The sequence below is a fragment of the Terrapene carolina genome, unplaced genomic scaffold (assembly GCF_002925995.2).
Source record: "Terrapene carolina triunguis isolate 2854851 unplaced genomic scaffold, T_m_triunguis-2.0 Scaffold580, whole genome shotgun sequence".
NCBI classification, from domain to species: Eukaryota; Metazoa; Chordata; order Testudines; family Emydidae; genus Terrapene; species Terrapene triunguis.
Window position 1 is genome coordinate 5364696 of NW_020664931.1, and position 14309 is coordinate 5379004.

At 39.6% G+C, this 14309-nt stretch overlaps 1 protein-coding gene across 1 annotated transcript; it reads left to right on the forward strand.

Moving 5' to 3' along the window:
• Window positions 1-37: 37 nt before the first annotated feature.
• On the forward strand, window positions 38-13802 carry CCT5 (chaperonin containing TCP1 subunit 5). The gene is made up of 11 exons (XM_024199457.3): window positions 38-244; window positions 3526-3586; window positions 3688-3852; window positions 4362-4560; window positions 6910-7102; window positions 7323-7472; window positions 7809-7928; window positions 8405-8590; window positions 9627-9764; window positions 10655-10835; window positions 13154-13802. The coding sequence occupies exons 1-11, from the start codon at window positions 140-142 to the stop codon at window positions 13279-13281; spliced, it is 1626 nt and encodes a 541-aa protein (XP_024055225.1). The 5' UTR covers window positions 38-139; the 3' UTR covers window positions 13282-13802.
• Window positions 13803-14309: the final 507 nt, after the last annotated feature.

The window sequence follows — 14309 nt, forward strand, 5'->3', positions numbered from 1 at the left end:
GAAATCCTTCCGGTAGTAACCCACTGCGCATGCGCGGCGCAGAATCTCCCGCCCGTTACGTTGCGCTGGGCGTGGTGGGCAGCAGCCGCGGCTCGTGCTCCGTCGGTTAGTGTCAGAGCGGCTCTGGTGCGGCAGGACCATGTCGGCGATGGGGACTCTCGCGTTCGATGAGTACGGGCGGCCCTTCCTGATCCTCAAGGACCAGGATCGCAAGAGCCGCCTCATGGGGCTGGAGGCGCTCAAGGTATTTGCGCATGCGCCACCGGGGAACCGCCGGTTGCTAGCCCTGGATCCATGTGCTTTCCCCCTCCCCCACTCCGGGATCAGAGCCCCCCGTGGTTGGTCGCTAATCCCCTTCCCCCTGTAGGGTCTGGAGCCGCTGGACCTTTGTGTGTCTCTCTCCCCTCCCCCCCCCGGGCGCCGGGCCGGGCCGGGAAAAGCCGTGACCGGTGCGCGGAGCTCGTAGCCCCGCCCCCATCGGGCCGCCCGGCCGCGGCCCGAGCGAAGGCTTTGATGACGCGCACTAGGCCGCCCAGAGCTGCCGCCTCGTGCGGATGGAGCGGGGCGGCTGGATCCGCCGGGCGCCTTGTTAAACGCCAGGGCCGGGCCCTGTGGTCGCTCAGTCACTAAACTAACGTTAAGCTGCGGCTTCCCCTTGAATCTCGCACACACTGAACCAGGCTCTTCTCCCCAGTGCAAACGTGCGTTAGTCTCTCCTGGCTTAACCCCCGCCCCGGTTCTGGACCCATCCTATAACCAACCGCATTGAGCACATTGTTTACAGCCCGTTTCCTCCAGTCCGCGTTTCTCTGCCTTGCACTCAACTGAAACCACTCAAAGTCTCTAATGATCTCAAAGCTCACAACCTGGATGTTATCCTCATTCTCTTTGACCTGCCAGCTGCTTTTGATACAGTTAACCACACTCCTCCTCTTGAAACGTTGTTCTCCCTTGGCTTCCTTCTCTTGGTTTTTCTCCTACCTCTCTAACTGCTCCTTCAGCATGTCCTTTGGAGGATGCTCTTCACCCCCCTTCCCCTTTCAGCTTTGGGGGGGAGGGTTCCACAGGGCACTGTACCTTTCTCTTTTCCCTTTACACCTTATCTCTGGGTAATCCATTTCATACACACATACAAATAAAATGACTACATGTATGTTGACAACTCATGCCCTGCAGCAAACCTGTCTCTTTCTGTCCAACCTAAAATCTTGGCCTCTCTCTTTGACATTTCATGGACATCTAGCTGTCAGCTCCAGGTGAATATGGCTAAAACAAAGCTCCTTATCTGCTCTCCCTGCTACTTCCTTTCTCAATCACTGTGGACAACACCACCATCCTGCCTGTCACGCCCTGAAACTGGGCATTGTCTTTGACTTGGATCTCTGTATTGGTCTTCATATCCAGGTGGTGTGTGAATCTTGCCAGTTCTTTGTGGCTAACATGGCTAAGATATGGCCTATCTACTCCATCCACACAACTAAAATTCTTGTCCAGGCTCTTGTCATCTTGCATCTAGATTACTGCAACATTCTTTTCTCTGATTTGACAGATGCAGTTGTGCTCTGTTCATATCCATTCAGAATGCTGTTGCAAAAATCATTTTTCTAACCTGTTTCTTTGACCATGTCAGTCCTCTCTTTGCTTCCCTCCACTGGTTCCCCCTTCTCAGTCACTTCAAACATAAGCTACTTGTCTTAATTTTCAAGGTGTTTCATGGTCATGCTACCTATTATCTGTCATAGGCTATTGAGCTGTTCATGTTCAACTCCAAACAGCCCATGATGTCAGTCTCCATTGCCCACTTGTTACATTTTTCGAAGTACCTTTGTCCTTTCTCTCATGCTGCCTCTCATATTTGGGAAGCACTCCTCATAAACGTTCTCAAAGCTACCTCATTATCCTGCTGATCCTTCTTCCTAAGGGCCTGTCTACATGGATGTGGATTATGGGGGTGTGAATTGCAGTGCACTATAGCGTTGCATTTAACTACCTAGTGTAAACCCTGCTAGCGTAAACTAAAAAGTACCCAGTTCCCATCAGCGTAGTCCTGGAAACATGAATTAGGGTTTACATAGTGCAGTTACAGTACAACACTTCGGGGCATGCGACTCATATGCCCGATAGTCCAAACTTCAAGGCTATATAGACAAGACCTAACATTTTGTTTTATCATGTTGCCTACGAAATACTGGGCAGCGGGTGTGCCGAGACCATGTATCGTCTCCTTGTTTACTTGTACTCCATTGTCTGTCTGCCTATATCCATCTGTTGGCTCTTGTCTCGTACTTAGTGTACATCTACGCTTAAAATGCTACAGCAGCACAGCTGCCATGCTACAGCGGCACCTCTGTTGCTCTTCAGCCCAGACACAGTGTACAGTGTCGAGAAGGGTTGTCCCATCACTGTAATTAATCTACTTCCTTGAGAAGTGGTAGCTAGGTTAACGGAGGAATTCTTCCATCGACCTATTACTGTCTACACTAAGGGGTAGGTCGGCATAATTGCGTCTCTCGGGTGAAGTTTTCAGTGTAGACCAGTCCTTAGGTTATAAATGATTGGGAGGGACCATATTTTTTTGTTCCATGTTTGTACAGTATATAGCACAATGGGGTCCTGGTCCATTATTAGGGCTCCTAAGCGCTTTGGTAACACAGATAATAAATGTGATACATTTCAATCATTCACCTGTTGCATCACTGAAGGAGACGAAAAGTATAATTTTAAAAATCCAGGATTTTTGGTGTTTTGCGCCTGCAGAGGTGGGATGCTCTTGTTGTATCCTAGTGGATAATCTGAGCAGTTTGACTATACTAGCAATGCAATGGTCTATTGAAAGGCCAACGGATTTTTAAAGAATGATTGAATGTTAACAATCCTTTATCTGGCGAAAGTCCTTCCCAGATCATCACTTTTGTATGAGAGAGTTAGAGTTCACAGGCAAAGGTCCAGCCCACTAGTCAGATGCCTTTAATGCATCTGCTAGCGGGAGGGCAAAAGGAAAAGTTTGGGTATATCAGTTATATATCAAAAAGAACAGGAGTACTTGTGGCACCTTAGAGACTAACACATTTATATATCAACACACATTTATATAACAGTTATATATCAACACACACAATTTACCTGATCTGGGTATAATTATAATATAAATTTTCACATAGTTTAACTTCTGCTTGAAATAGAGCAAAATCATCTGCAGCAGTTGTTTTGTATCTCACCTCCACTTAATGCTGTATTTAAAAAAAAAAAGGGGGGGGGGCTACTATTCCTTTTTCATTGCCAGTGCAAGTTTTATTCATATTTGCACCGATGGAAAACATTGGAGATAGGAATTGCTACTGGCTAAGCGATGGCCCTGAAAATACTGACACCTAATTTTCTCTGACACATAAGTGTACCTGCAAACAACTAGAATCAAAGGACTTTCTTTTTCACTATTTATTCGCATAGCGTTACTAACAAAGTATTGTATTTTTAAGGATGTGTCAAAATGATTGAATTTATGTTTGCATTTTTGTTTCATAGTCTCATATAATGGCAGCAAAGGCTGTGGCAAATACACTGAGAACATCACTGGGGCCCAATGGTAAGTATGAGAATTTAAGTTTAAACACTTTTTTTTTTTTTTTTTTGGTAAGGTTTCTTTGATTATTTATAACTTGTATACTTTTTGAACACTTGTTTTAGGTCTTGATAAAATGATGGTGGACAAGGATGGTGAGGTGACTGTCACGAATGATGGGGCCACCATTCTGAGTATGATGGATGTGGATCATCAAATAGCTAAACTTATGGTAGAGTTGTCTAAATCGCAGGATGATGAGATTGGGGATGGAACTACAGGAGTTGTTGGTAAGAGACATTTCAAACCTGTCACCTTTGAAATCAGGTTATTTAAAGAGTTGGCCCTACATAAACAATTAGCATCTCAAACAAACCTAGTAGAGTAGCTAGCATTTTAATTCTCTTGCAGCTCCTGTATTGCGGGCTCTCTATCAGAAGGATGGGGGAAGGGGGCTGTTTGTTTTTGTTTTTAAAAGGGTAGGCTAAATTTGCAGGCAGTATTGACACTTCATCCCTTGTATTAAATGCATCCATGTATTTATTTTTCCACATATCTTAAATAGTTTTCTTCCAATTCCATCTTCACTCCTTAAGAAAAAGCAATAATTGGGTAGTTTCCTCACTAAGATTGGTCAACAGCTGTTGATGAATTTTAGAAACTTGTGTCTGGCATAGTGTAAGCCTGCAAGGGCAAGTCTGTTACACACACTTTCTGTGCTCTAACAACGTATTGCAAGATTAAAATAACTTAGTAAATTGATGGAGGAAAGTAAATTCTTGTTTTTTTTGTTTTGTAGTTCTGGCTGGTGCATTATTGGAACAGGCTGAGCAGTTGTTAGATCGCGGTATTCACCCTATGAGAATAGCAGATGGTTATGAGCAGGCTGCACGCATTGCCATTGAGAATCTAGACAAAATCAGTGACAGTTTTCCAGTTGATCCACAGAACAGTGAACCTCTCATCCAGACTGCAAAGACAACTCTGGGTTCTAAAGTGTAAGTTTATACTGGGAAAACCTAACTAATGAAGTTTCATACTTGAAAGCATTTTTGGGAAAAATCATTGACAGTTGTTTGGCATTTTTAGCTGGAATATAAAATTCGTTACATTCCTCAATGAAATTTTTCCTTAAAGTTAAACGTCACTTTTTATTTTTATTTGGGCATAAGCTTTTTACCCACGAAAGCTTATGCCCAAATAAATCTGTTAGTCTTTAAGGTGCCACCGGACTCCTTCGTTGTTTTTGTGGATACAGACTAACATGGCTACCCCCTGATACTTTTTATTTTTATTACCAGTTAATTTCTCTACTGTAACTCCCTGATGCGGCAAGTTTAGAAGGAGGCATTAGTAAGCCATTCTCTTTACACGTTTGATGAGATGTGACAAGCAGCTGCAATAGAAATTCCTCTATGCTATCTGTCTAATTCCTTTTTTTTCCACTTCCATGCTTCCTAACTTCCCTTTATATATTTCTGTGTGGTTGTTTCTCCTCACTTTTAAAAGATGATAGTTTGCTTAAAGAAAAGATGACACTAGGTGGATTTCACATGTGACAAATAGCTAATATTATTATAACCTTATCTGCTACCTTTACTTCTATTAAGAGTAGTGACAGAGCAGATTATTTTTTTGGCTATAGTAAAATGGTATTTAGATAGTTAATTTGATACTCATCATGGGTTAATTAATGAAATGTGGCTCTTTAATTTGCCGGGTTAGTGATTTGATGGCATAATATGGTTTTCTGCTGACAAATGCGGATCAGCCCAAAGTGGTGCATGCATTTTAGGTGAGAGTCTCACAGTCTTTTCAGGTTTGCCGCCCCTTCTTTGAAGTCAAAGGTTTTCACTACCTCCTTTCATTTAATTTATATCAGTGATGATGATGATAAGCCTATATAATTTGTGTGTATGTTGAGAGGCCGACAAAGAATATTTAACCTTGAAAGGTAATGGAGAGAGGAGAGAGATACACCTCTACCTCGATATAATGCTGTCCTCGGGAGCCAAAAAATCTTACCGCGTTATAGGTGAAACCGCGTTATATCGAACTTGCTTTGATCCACCGGAGTGCGCAGCCCCGCCCGCCCGGAGCACTGCTTTACCGCGTTATATCCGAATTCGTGTTATATCGGGTCATGTTATTTCGAGGTAGAGGTGTATGTCCTTTGCTTTAGACTGTTAATAAATGTTCGTGACCCCTCGATTGATGTTCATGACCCACTAGTTAAGAAACACAGTATAGGGTAACCCAGCATGATGCATAAACAAGTATTCAACAAATCAATTGACCATTGACTGTTCTCAGTTCCCTTCTCAGGTGTGAGTTATCTTTTTGTGCTGGGCTGCCAGACGCTTTAAAACAAAAGTTATTTTTCCTTCCTTGGTATCCTGCTGTTAATTGATTCATCTCGTTAGACTGACCTCACACTTAGTAAAGCAACCCCCATCCTTTCATGTATTTATATCTCCTCCTGTATTTTTCACTTCGTGCATCTGATGAAGTGGGTTTTGGCCCACGAAAGCTTATGCCCAAATAAATTTGTTAGTCTCTAAGGTGCCACAAGGACTCCTTGTTGTTGGTTGTTTTTTTTAAACAAAAGTAATCCTGTTGTTCCTTCCTGTCGCTATTGGAACAAACGAAAAGCTACTAGTGATGCTTGACTTAACTGTAAATCTGATCAACACTATTTTGTTTGTTCTTAATGTAGGGCAGTTAAATCTGTGACATTTGCTGCTTGTCTTACATTAACGAACATTTCAGGTCTCTCAGTATATTGTTCAAGTTAGTGTCGGAGCTGGAGACAACTCTCCCCTTCCCCGTCTTTGGGGCATATTAAAGTGGATATATCAAACCATTTTGCTTTAATCTTAAAGAATTTAATCTAGAGTTTAACTTGTTCTGTGCAGCCAAAAATCTACATATGGTCCAGCACCAGTTGTCTATACCATGCTCCAATATATCAAGTATATGTAATCACATTAAAAGAGGTCCTTTCCCAGATGTACCTTGCGTGTTGTTTGGCATGCACCCTATAGGTCCCTTATTGGTTATAACTCACTTGTAATCAGTTAAGTGTGAGAGCCCCAAATCTGCCTCTTGGTAAGATATTCAAGAAGAGGTGTCCATCTCCACTTCACAGGCAGACAAATTCAATTCTTTATCTCCTGTTTTGTAGTTTAACTACCTTTTTCTCCTCTTCTCTTCTCTCATCTTCCTACAATGAACAAACATTCAAAGCTCAAATAACGTTTGTTCTCTATTAGGACAATTGTTCTCTTGGGGAGGGGGGACGTTTTGAACAATCGTAACTAACTTCATTACATTTTGCTTAAATTTAGAATTAATCGTTGCAACAGACAAATGGCAGAAATTGCTGTAAATGCTGTACTGACAGTGGCTGATATGGAACGCAAAGATGTTGATTTTGAGCTAATCAAAGTACAAGGCAAAGTGGGAGGGAGACTGGAAGATACCCAGTTGGTTAAAGGAGTGATTGTGGATAAAGATTTCAGCCATCCACAGATGCCTAAAGTGAGTCAGTCTTTTTTGGTAGTTATTTAAACCATCAAGGAACTTTTCTTTGCTCCTCTAACTGCTGTATCTGAACACCTCTCATGTACTCTAAAATAGAAGTTTCTCTTTCCTAGCTTGTAGAAAAAATAGCTTTATTAGTATGGGGTGGGGGAGGGGAGAGAGTGCAGATATTATTGAGGTCAAAATAATTAATCTTAATCTTTATTTTAACATGTAGGAAGTTAAAGATGCTAAAATTGCAATTCTCACTTGTCCATTTGAGCCACCTAAGCCTAAAACCAAGCACAAGCTTGATGTAACATCCGTGGAAGATTACAAGGCACTGCAGAAATATGAAAAGGAGAAATTTGAAGAGATGGTGAAACAGGTTAGAGTTTATAAACGTATTTATCCCTGATGACTTTTCCCCAGTGTATACAAGAGTGAAATATTTTGCTTTTCATGTATGATTTGACTAGTAGTCTCATAAGAAGCAGACCTGCTTGCATACATATACTTTTAAAAAATTACAACTGAATTACAAACTAACAACAACAAAATAGCTGTAATTAATTAATTAACAGACAGCAGTTTGAAATTCAGTTCCATGGTTAGTGTCTTTACGGGTCATCCTTTGTATCCACTGTATTTTGGTACTTGTGAGTTCAAATTAAATCCATTGTATTGCTTTTAACTTAGCAACATATATTGGAATTGCTTTCAGATTAAAGACACTGGTGCAAACCTAGCTATTTGCCAGTGGGGTTTTGATGACGAGGCAAATCACTTATTGCTTCAGAATGAGCTGCCTGCTGTTCGTTGGGTTGGTGGACCTGAAATAGAAGTAAGTAAACTTCTCTCCGAATTCATTTTGCATCTGCCTTGACTGGCTGACAAAGGATTTAACACATGATCACTTCAGAAGCTCTGGCTTTCAGGAGGAGAGCAGCACAACTAATATACATGAGTCTAAATGACTGATTGTAAAATAGCACTTGTGAGAAGGGCCCACTGTCAATGGGGCCATGATCCACAATTTAATCCTCTAGACACTACCCCAGTACAAATAATAACTGATGGATGGGAGTTAAAATTGAGCTTAAAAAGTGTGATGGGTAATAGGTGACCTAAGACTCCATGTTTAAAATTTCATTCCTTGCTCTGCAGAAGCAACTCATTCCCTGAAATACTCTGAAGGAGGGGAAGCATCCATTTCAGAGTCTAGTCCATAAGCTGGCCTTCTTCCACTTACGTCCCACAATTAAAAAAACCCCTTGAGAAAAAATTCTTTTCAAAATGACTTTGTTTTTTTACTTGTAGTTGATTGCCATTGCAACCGGAGGGCGCATCGTTCCTCGTTTCTGCGAACTCACGTCTGAGAAACTAGGCTTTGCTGGCATTGTCAGGGAGATCTCATTTGGAACAACAAAGGATAAAATGCTTGTTATTGAGCAATGTCAGAATTCCAGAGCTGTTACCATCTTCATTAGAGGAGGAAATAAGATGGTGAGATGCTCAATATGTAAATGAGAGTTTGAACATGTCTTCTGCTAATTCCTATCAGCTTGCAAAATCAGCAGGTGCATCCAAAAGAAGCCTCAGTGTTGTACTGTCTTATCTGAAGTGTGGCTAGACGGAGTGAACAAGTCAGTAGTCCACTTGACTGGGACAGTCAACAGTGATTGCTTGTTAAGAGTGGCAACTCGCTGTGCAAAGTACCACTAGATTCACGTTGTTTGGTGTTGAGTAAAACTGATGATCCTTTGTTATCATGCACTATGAGTAACTTTACTCTTGTGCCTAGTGCCTTTTACTTTTAATGGACTGCTCGTGCGAATAAAATTATATTGAATAATTTGGAGGATCAGGCACTTATTCATTTTCACATAGCAGTAGATATCTAATCTTCATCTGTAAGTCTTGGCTTGACCTTTAAATAAGAATGGTGTCTCCTGTACACAGAAACCAAATTTCAGAACTTTGCATTAAATCGATTGGTGTCTAGTGTGTTGCGCTTATCCTGCTGGTACTTAAGTCCTATTTGGAGCCAAAAGCATAAGAAAGAGGGGAAAACTGAGAGGGTACAAATAGAGTTAAAATAGATTTGTAATCTTTTTTTAAAAAAAAACTGCTTTTGAGGTTTGATTAGCTTTTTAAAAAAAAATAAAACGCATCAAGATATTAAATGGACTTTCTGAAGTATGAACCATAAATATTTTAGTGTAAAAACCCTTGTTTTTCTCTTGGAAATACCCCAGGCTTGAAAAGCGATTTGGTCATCCAAGTGAAGGGTTGAAAATCTTTTAAAATGTGCATGTGTAATTTCTAAGTATTGAAAAGCTGATTATTTCAAAATGTAAAGTTTCATGAAAACAGTGAATTAAAAAAATCTAGGTCATTACAACAATAGATTTCTATTCAGATATTACTTGGCTGTGTGGAGTTTCTGATTCTGTATTAGGAAACCTTGACGAAGTAAGATTTTCGGGACTCTCCTAACTTTACATACTGTAACATAACTTGTTATATTCTAAAATTCAAGATTATCGAAGAAGCAAAACGATCTCTTCATGATGCGTTGTGTGTAATCCGGAACCTGGTTCGTGATAACCGCATTGTGTATGGAGGAGGTGCTGCTGAGATCTCTTGTGCTTTGGCAGTTAGTGAAACAGCAGATAAGGTAACAAAAAACAAAAAAAAACCTTTTTTATCATTCTCCTGCTCAAGGAAAACATCAGCCTTTAGTATCTGTAACTGCAAAACAAGTGTATGTTAAGGAATTTCATGCTTTCACTTATGCACAGTGTCATGTAGTTTTACACATAGTTGCTGCTGCTGCTTCACCATAAAAAAGCAAAGCAGAAGAAGAAAAGCTGTTGTGCTTTAAAAAAAAAAAAAAGCTGTTGTGCTTTAGTAAACTACTTTGTGGTTACTGATTAAATGATAGCGTGAAATTTTCTATTGGGTTGCTAGCTGTCTTTCCAGACTGATGTACTGTTATCAGTGATGTTCCTTTTGCAATACTTATATTGTCTTTTGACAGATGAAATAGGACAACTTAAATTTATCAAAGTCATGTCTGAATTCAAGTACAGATGTTAGGGTTTGGTTTTAAAATGTTGTAACCTTAGCCAGGTCAAAATGTGCAGCTCCTGGAATGGAGACTATGGTTGTAGATGGGGCATTCAGTGGCACATGACTCCATCCCCTACCCCTAGACCCTCATTTCAATATGATAATAAGATTGCAGTCGCTCCCACCATTCATGCCAGGACTTTTACTGCACTGTAGCAGGGTCCATGTGATGAGTTACTGAGCGGCCAGCTGATGCATTGTAGAGTCACACAGTGAAATGGCTTGCCATGTAAACAAGCCATTTGTTCTTAAGACTGATGTAGGATGTATTATGCATATAAGTATGTTGGCACCACATATAAACATCCTGTTGGGTAGGATGGGCCATGTTTTTAAGGAACACTTGCATCTATAGTATATGGATAAATTCTTTCACTGTTTCAATGTGGTAACTTGGTTTTGCCAACAGTCTAATATAAGCCTGTACTCTCCTAGTGCCCCTCTTTGGAACAGTATGCTATGAGGGCTTTTGCTGATGCCCTAGAAGTCATTCCCATGGCGCTTTCTGAAAACAGTGGAATGAATCCCATACAGACTATGACTGAAGTACGAGCTAGACAAGTGAAAGAAAACAATCCTGCTCTTGGGATCGATTGTTTGCGCAAAGGAACAAATGGTAAGAAATCCTTAATACGTTGTGAATATTGTGGAGAGGAGCTAAATGGAAGGCATTTCTCAACAAATGTAAAAAGCTGTAATAGACTTACCGTGAGTACTACAAAGGCTTCGGAAAATGTCCTATGAAGAATTTAACTTTTTTGGGTTACTGTATATAATGAAGTTCTTGTTTGTGGCTACTTATTGGACTAATGTGGCTCCTCAATTTTCTGGTAATTTTTGTAATGGGTTAAAACACCTGTTGTATCTAATAGTAAACTATGGTTCTAACTTTTTCTTCATTCTTTTCTCTTAAAACACTTGTGTAGAAATTATTGTCCTCTCTCTAAGAAAATAGTGTTATTTATCCCATCAAATGTCCAGTTCAGGTTACTAGAACAGAGTTAAGAGTTTTTATAATCTGAACACTGGATCCCAGAATTGTTTTGGTACAGAACATTATAAGAGTAGTGATTTTTTTTCAGAACAGTATTATAGTTTACAACTTTTTTTTTAAATGGTGTTGTGAAAAAAAAATCAATCCTATTTTATACTAATACCAAGGCTAGGTCTGTGCTACGAGCTAGGGACGGGATTCCCCTGCTCGTGTACATGTGCTTGTGGCAGCTTGATGAGAGCTAGCAGTAGCATAAATAGCAGTGTAGCTTAGGCAGCTGCATGGAGACACAATCGAGCTATTCGGAGTACAAAGCCGCCTGAAACTGGTACATATGTACCATCCTAGCTCCACCACGCCTCCGTTGCCACTACCTATGTGACTGCATCTTCACTACAACATTGTTTCACCCATGCTGTTTTCCTACTTAAGACGTTTTTCAGAGAAGAAAGTAGTAACTTGAACAAGTGAGTTTAAGGCACAGTGGGAAGTTTTTCATAATATGGTATTTGCACGTTTATCCATACAAAATATACTGTGTAATTTTCTTTATGCCTGGTTGACTTCCTTGTGATGAAAGTACTTAAGCTTCTACATAAAGGACTGTTGTCGGTGTGCCTTATGGTAGTCTATCACTGGCACATGGAAGCTGCATTTATTCTTTTCTATGAAGTTAAAAATCATGCTAGAGGGGAAAGAGATGGGAATATTCAGGGGGCGGAATGTTAGAAAAGAGAATCTGGATCCTCTTATTTAAGATCACTGTGAAAGGTCTAAAAGTTACTCACTTTGTAAATAAATGTGTAGCTTGATGAGATTTTTAAAAATATCAGCAGTCACCTTTTGATCCTCAAGGTTGAAAGCACTAATCAAAATACATTGTAGGGGATCACATAGTAAATTACTTACTTTAATCCAAGAAATTTAAGAGTATTTTATGACATGTAAACAATAAAAAGTAAAAATGTTTTGAATCAGATGCCTTCAGGAGACCATAAGTTCTTTATTGCTCTGCTGAGCATTTTTGTTTTGTTTTAATTTAACCCCAAATAATTATTTGTAATGTTTGTTAAACTCACTTGTATGTGTGGTCACCCACAACATGTAAAAAATCAAGGCTGCAACAAACAGGTGAGTGTCCAAATGTATGTTTACGTTCTCCAAATTTGGGTACCTATTGACAGATTTTCTAAATGAGCTCCTAACTGGGATTGATTATTTGGATTTTCTGGGTGATTGACTTTATTTTGAAAAACGCTTATCTACCAACCATTGTCTATTACAACATGAATTTCTGAATTCAAGCTCTTGAAACATGAATTAATCACTTAGTACTTCTTCATATTTGAAGAATTTGGAATAAAAACCTTAATTTTATACCACATGAGCAAAACGTTTGGGCATAAGTAGAATGAGTTCAGATGAGGATTTGACTTGGAACTGTCTTTGCTTTTGTAAGTATCATGTTCCCTTCATTGTTTTCCTGCTGTGCCTTATTATCATGATTAATGTAATGCGTTGCCCTAGTGAATATAGAAAAGTTTAAAAAAAAAAACCTGTGCTCCAAGTTGGGAACTTTCAGCTCAAAGCAATTTTTGAGACTGAGATGTAAACCTGAAGTCTTCTTTTTTCAAGAAATGTCTCAGCTGTAGCATGAGCACTTGACTGGCCAAACAAAGTGTACAGTGTCAGAGAAATAAGTCAGCTGCTCGTACCGGCATGTTTTTCTTCACTATACCTTACTGTGATCTCTAAACAGCTGAAAGGGAATAATATGCATGTAGAATAAAATTCTGAGTTTTGGTAGAAGGGCGTGATTGTACGGTAGTAGAATTTTAAATCTGAAATGTGATTTGCACTCTGCGGGCTCTTTTAATGTGTCTAATTTGGTGGGTTTTGACTTTTGGGGGGATGTCTAATTATTTCCCCTCTTTTGACAGATATGAAGAAACAACATGTCATAGAAACCTTAATTGGTAAAAAGCAACAGATTGCTCTGGCTACTCAGATGGTTAGAATGATTCTAAAGATTGATGATATTCGTAGGCCAGGAGAATCTGAAGAATGAAGGCTGAAAAACAAGGAATAAAATGTAATAGAGCCACTGCACTAAGAAAAATCAGTGGGATCTCAACAGTTCATCTTCAGCTATTTATTTCTTGACAACTTTTCTTTTTGTTTTAGATACTGTAACTGCTAGTTGTTGAAGACAATAAAGTACCATTTAGCAGTTGTGGCTTCAAGAGTTGTTTGAGGCATCATTGTCTGTTCTTACGTGTTTCCTAGCAAATATTCACATCCTTTTATATTGACATGTGTCAAGAAAGATAGCTCAGATGTTCTATTGTTCAAATTATTTATGGCCCTTCATCTATTGTCCCTGCAGCAGACTCCTCCTGTTGCCTGTAGGCAGAATCTCTTACCATTGAATGTCCAGTGGTCTGGATTCTCTAGCTCTTCAGTGCAGCAGACTGGAAATTCTGTGTCAATTTACATAAACTTTAAAAATGGAGTCTTGTATGGAATTAAATATGCACATGAATAATGCAGTATTCTTTGTTCACATAATAAATTTGATTTTACACTGTCCATCCTCCCTAATTTTCAGTTTGTTGCAGAATTTTGTATTAGTCATAGCTGCATTTTAGAAATGTAGAAAGTCCAGTCCTTTCATTTTCCTCTAAAATTGGACTACATCATTTGTTCTTATCTTTATTTTGGCTCAGTTTCAGCAAATCACTTAAATCTGTGCTTAACTTTAGTAACTGGGACTACTTGTGCTGAAAATTACGTATGTTAAAGTGCTTTGCTCAATAAAACTACTTGTATGCTTCAGTGCTTTGCAGAATTAGGGGTCTTTGTAGCTGGTCTGTTTTAAAGCTTCCATTTCCCTTATGTGAGCATTTAATTTTTATTGTTCTCTAAACTAGTAGTTTTAGCTGCTTTTACTTAACAGTATTTCATTTTAAAATGAAAATTTGTGATCAACTTTAACAGTGATTAGTGCTACTCCCTATTGTTGCCACTTGGGGTACAGCTACACAGGGATAAAAGACCCACAGCATGGCCGTGGTTGACCCGGGTCAGCTGACTTGG

Excerpts from the sequence above, each read along its gene's own strand:
- CCT5 (XM_024199457.3), top strand. The coding sequence starts at position 140 with ATGTCGGCGATGGGGACTCTCGCGTTCGATGAGTACGGGCGGCCCTTC. Across the intron at positions 7,473-7,808 it reads TTGAAGAGATGGTGAAACAG|ATTAAAGACACTGGTGCAAA; the intron begins GTTAGAGTTTAT and ends AATTGCTTTCAG. Across the intron at positions 8,591-9,626 it reads TTAGAGGAGGAAATAAGATG|ATTATCGAAGAAGCAAAACG; the intron begins GTGAGATGCTCA and ends CTAAAATTCAAG.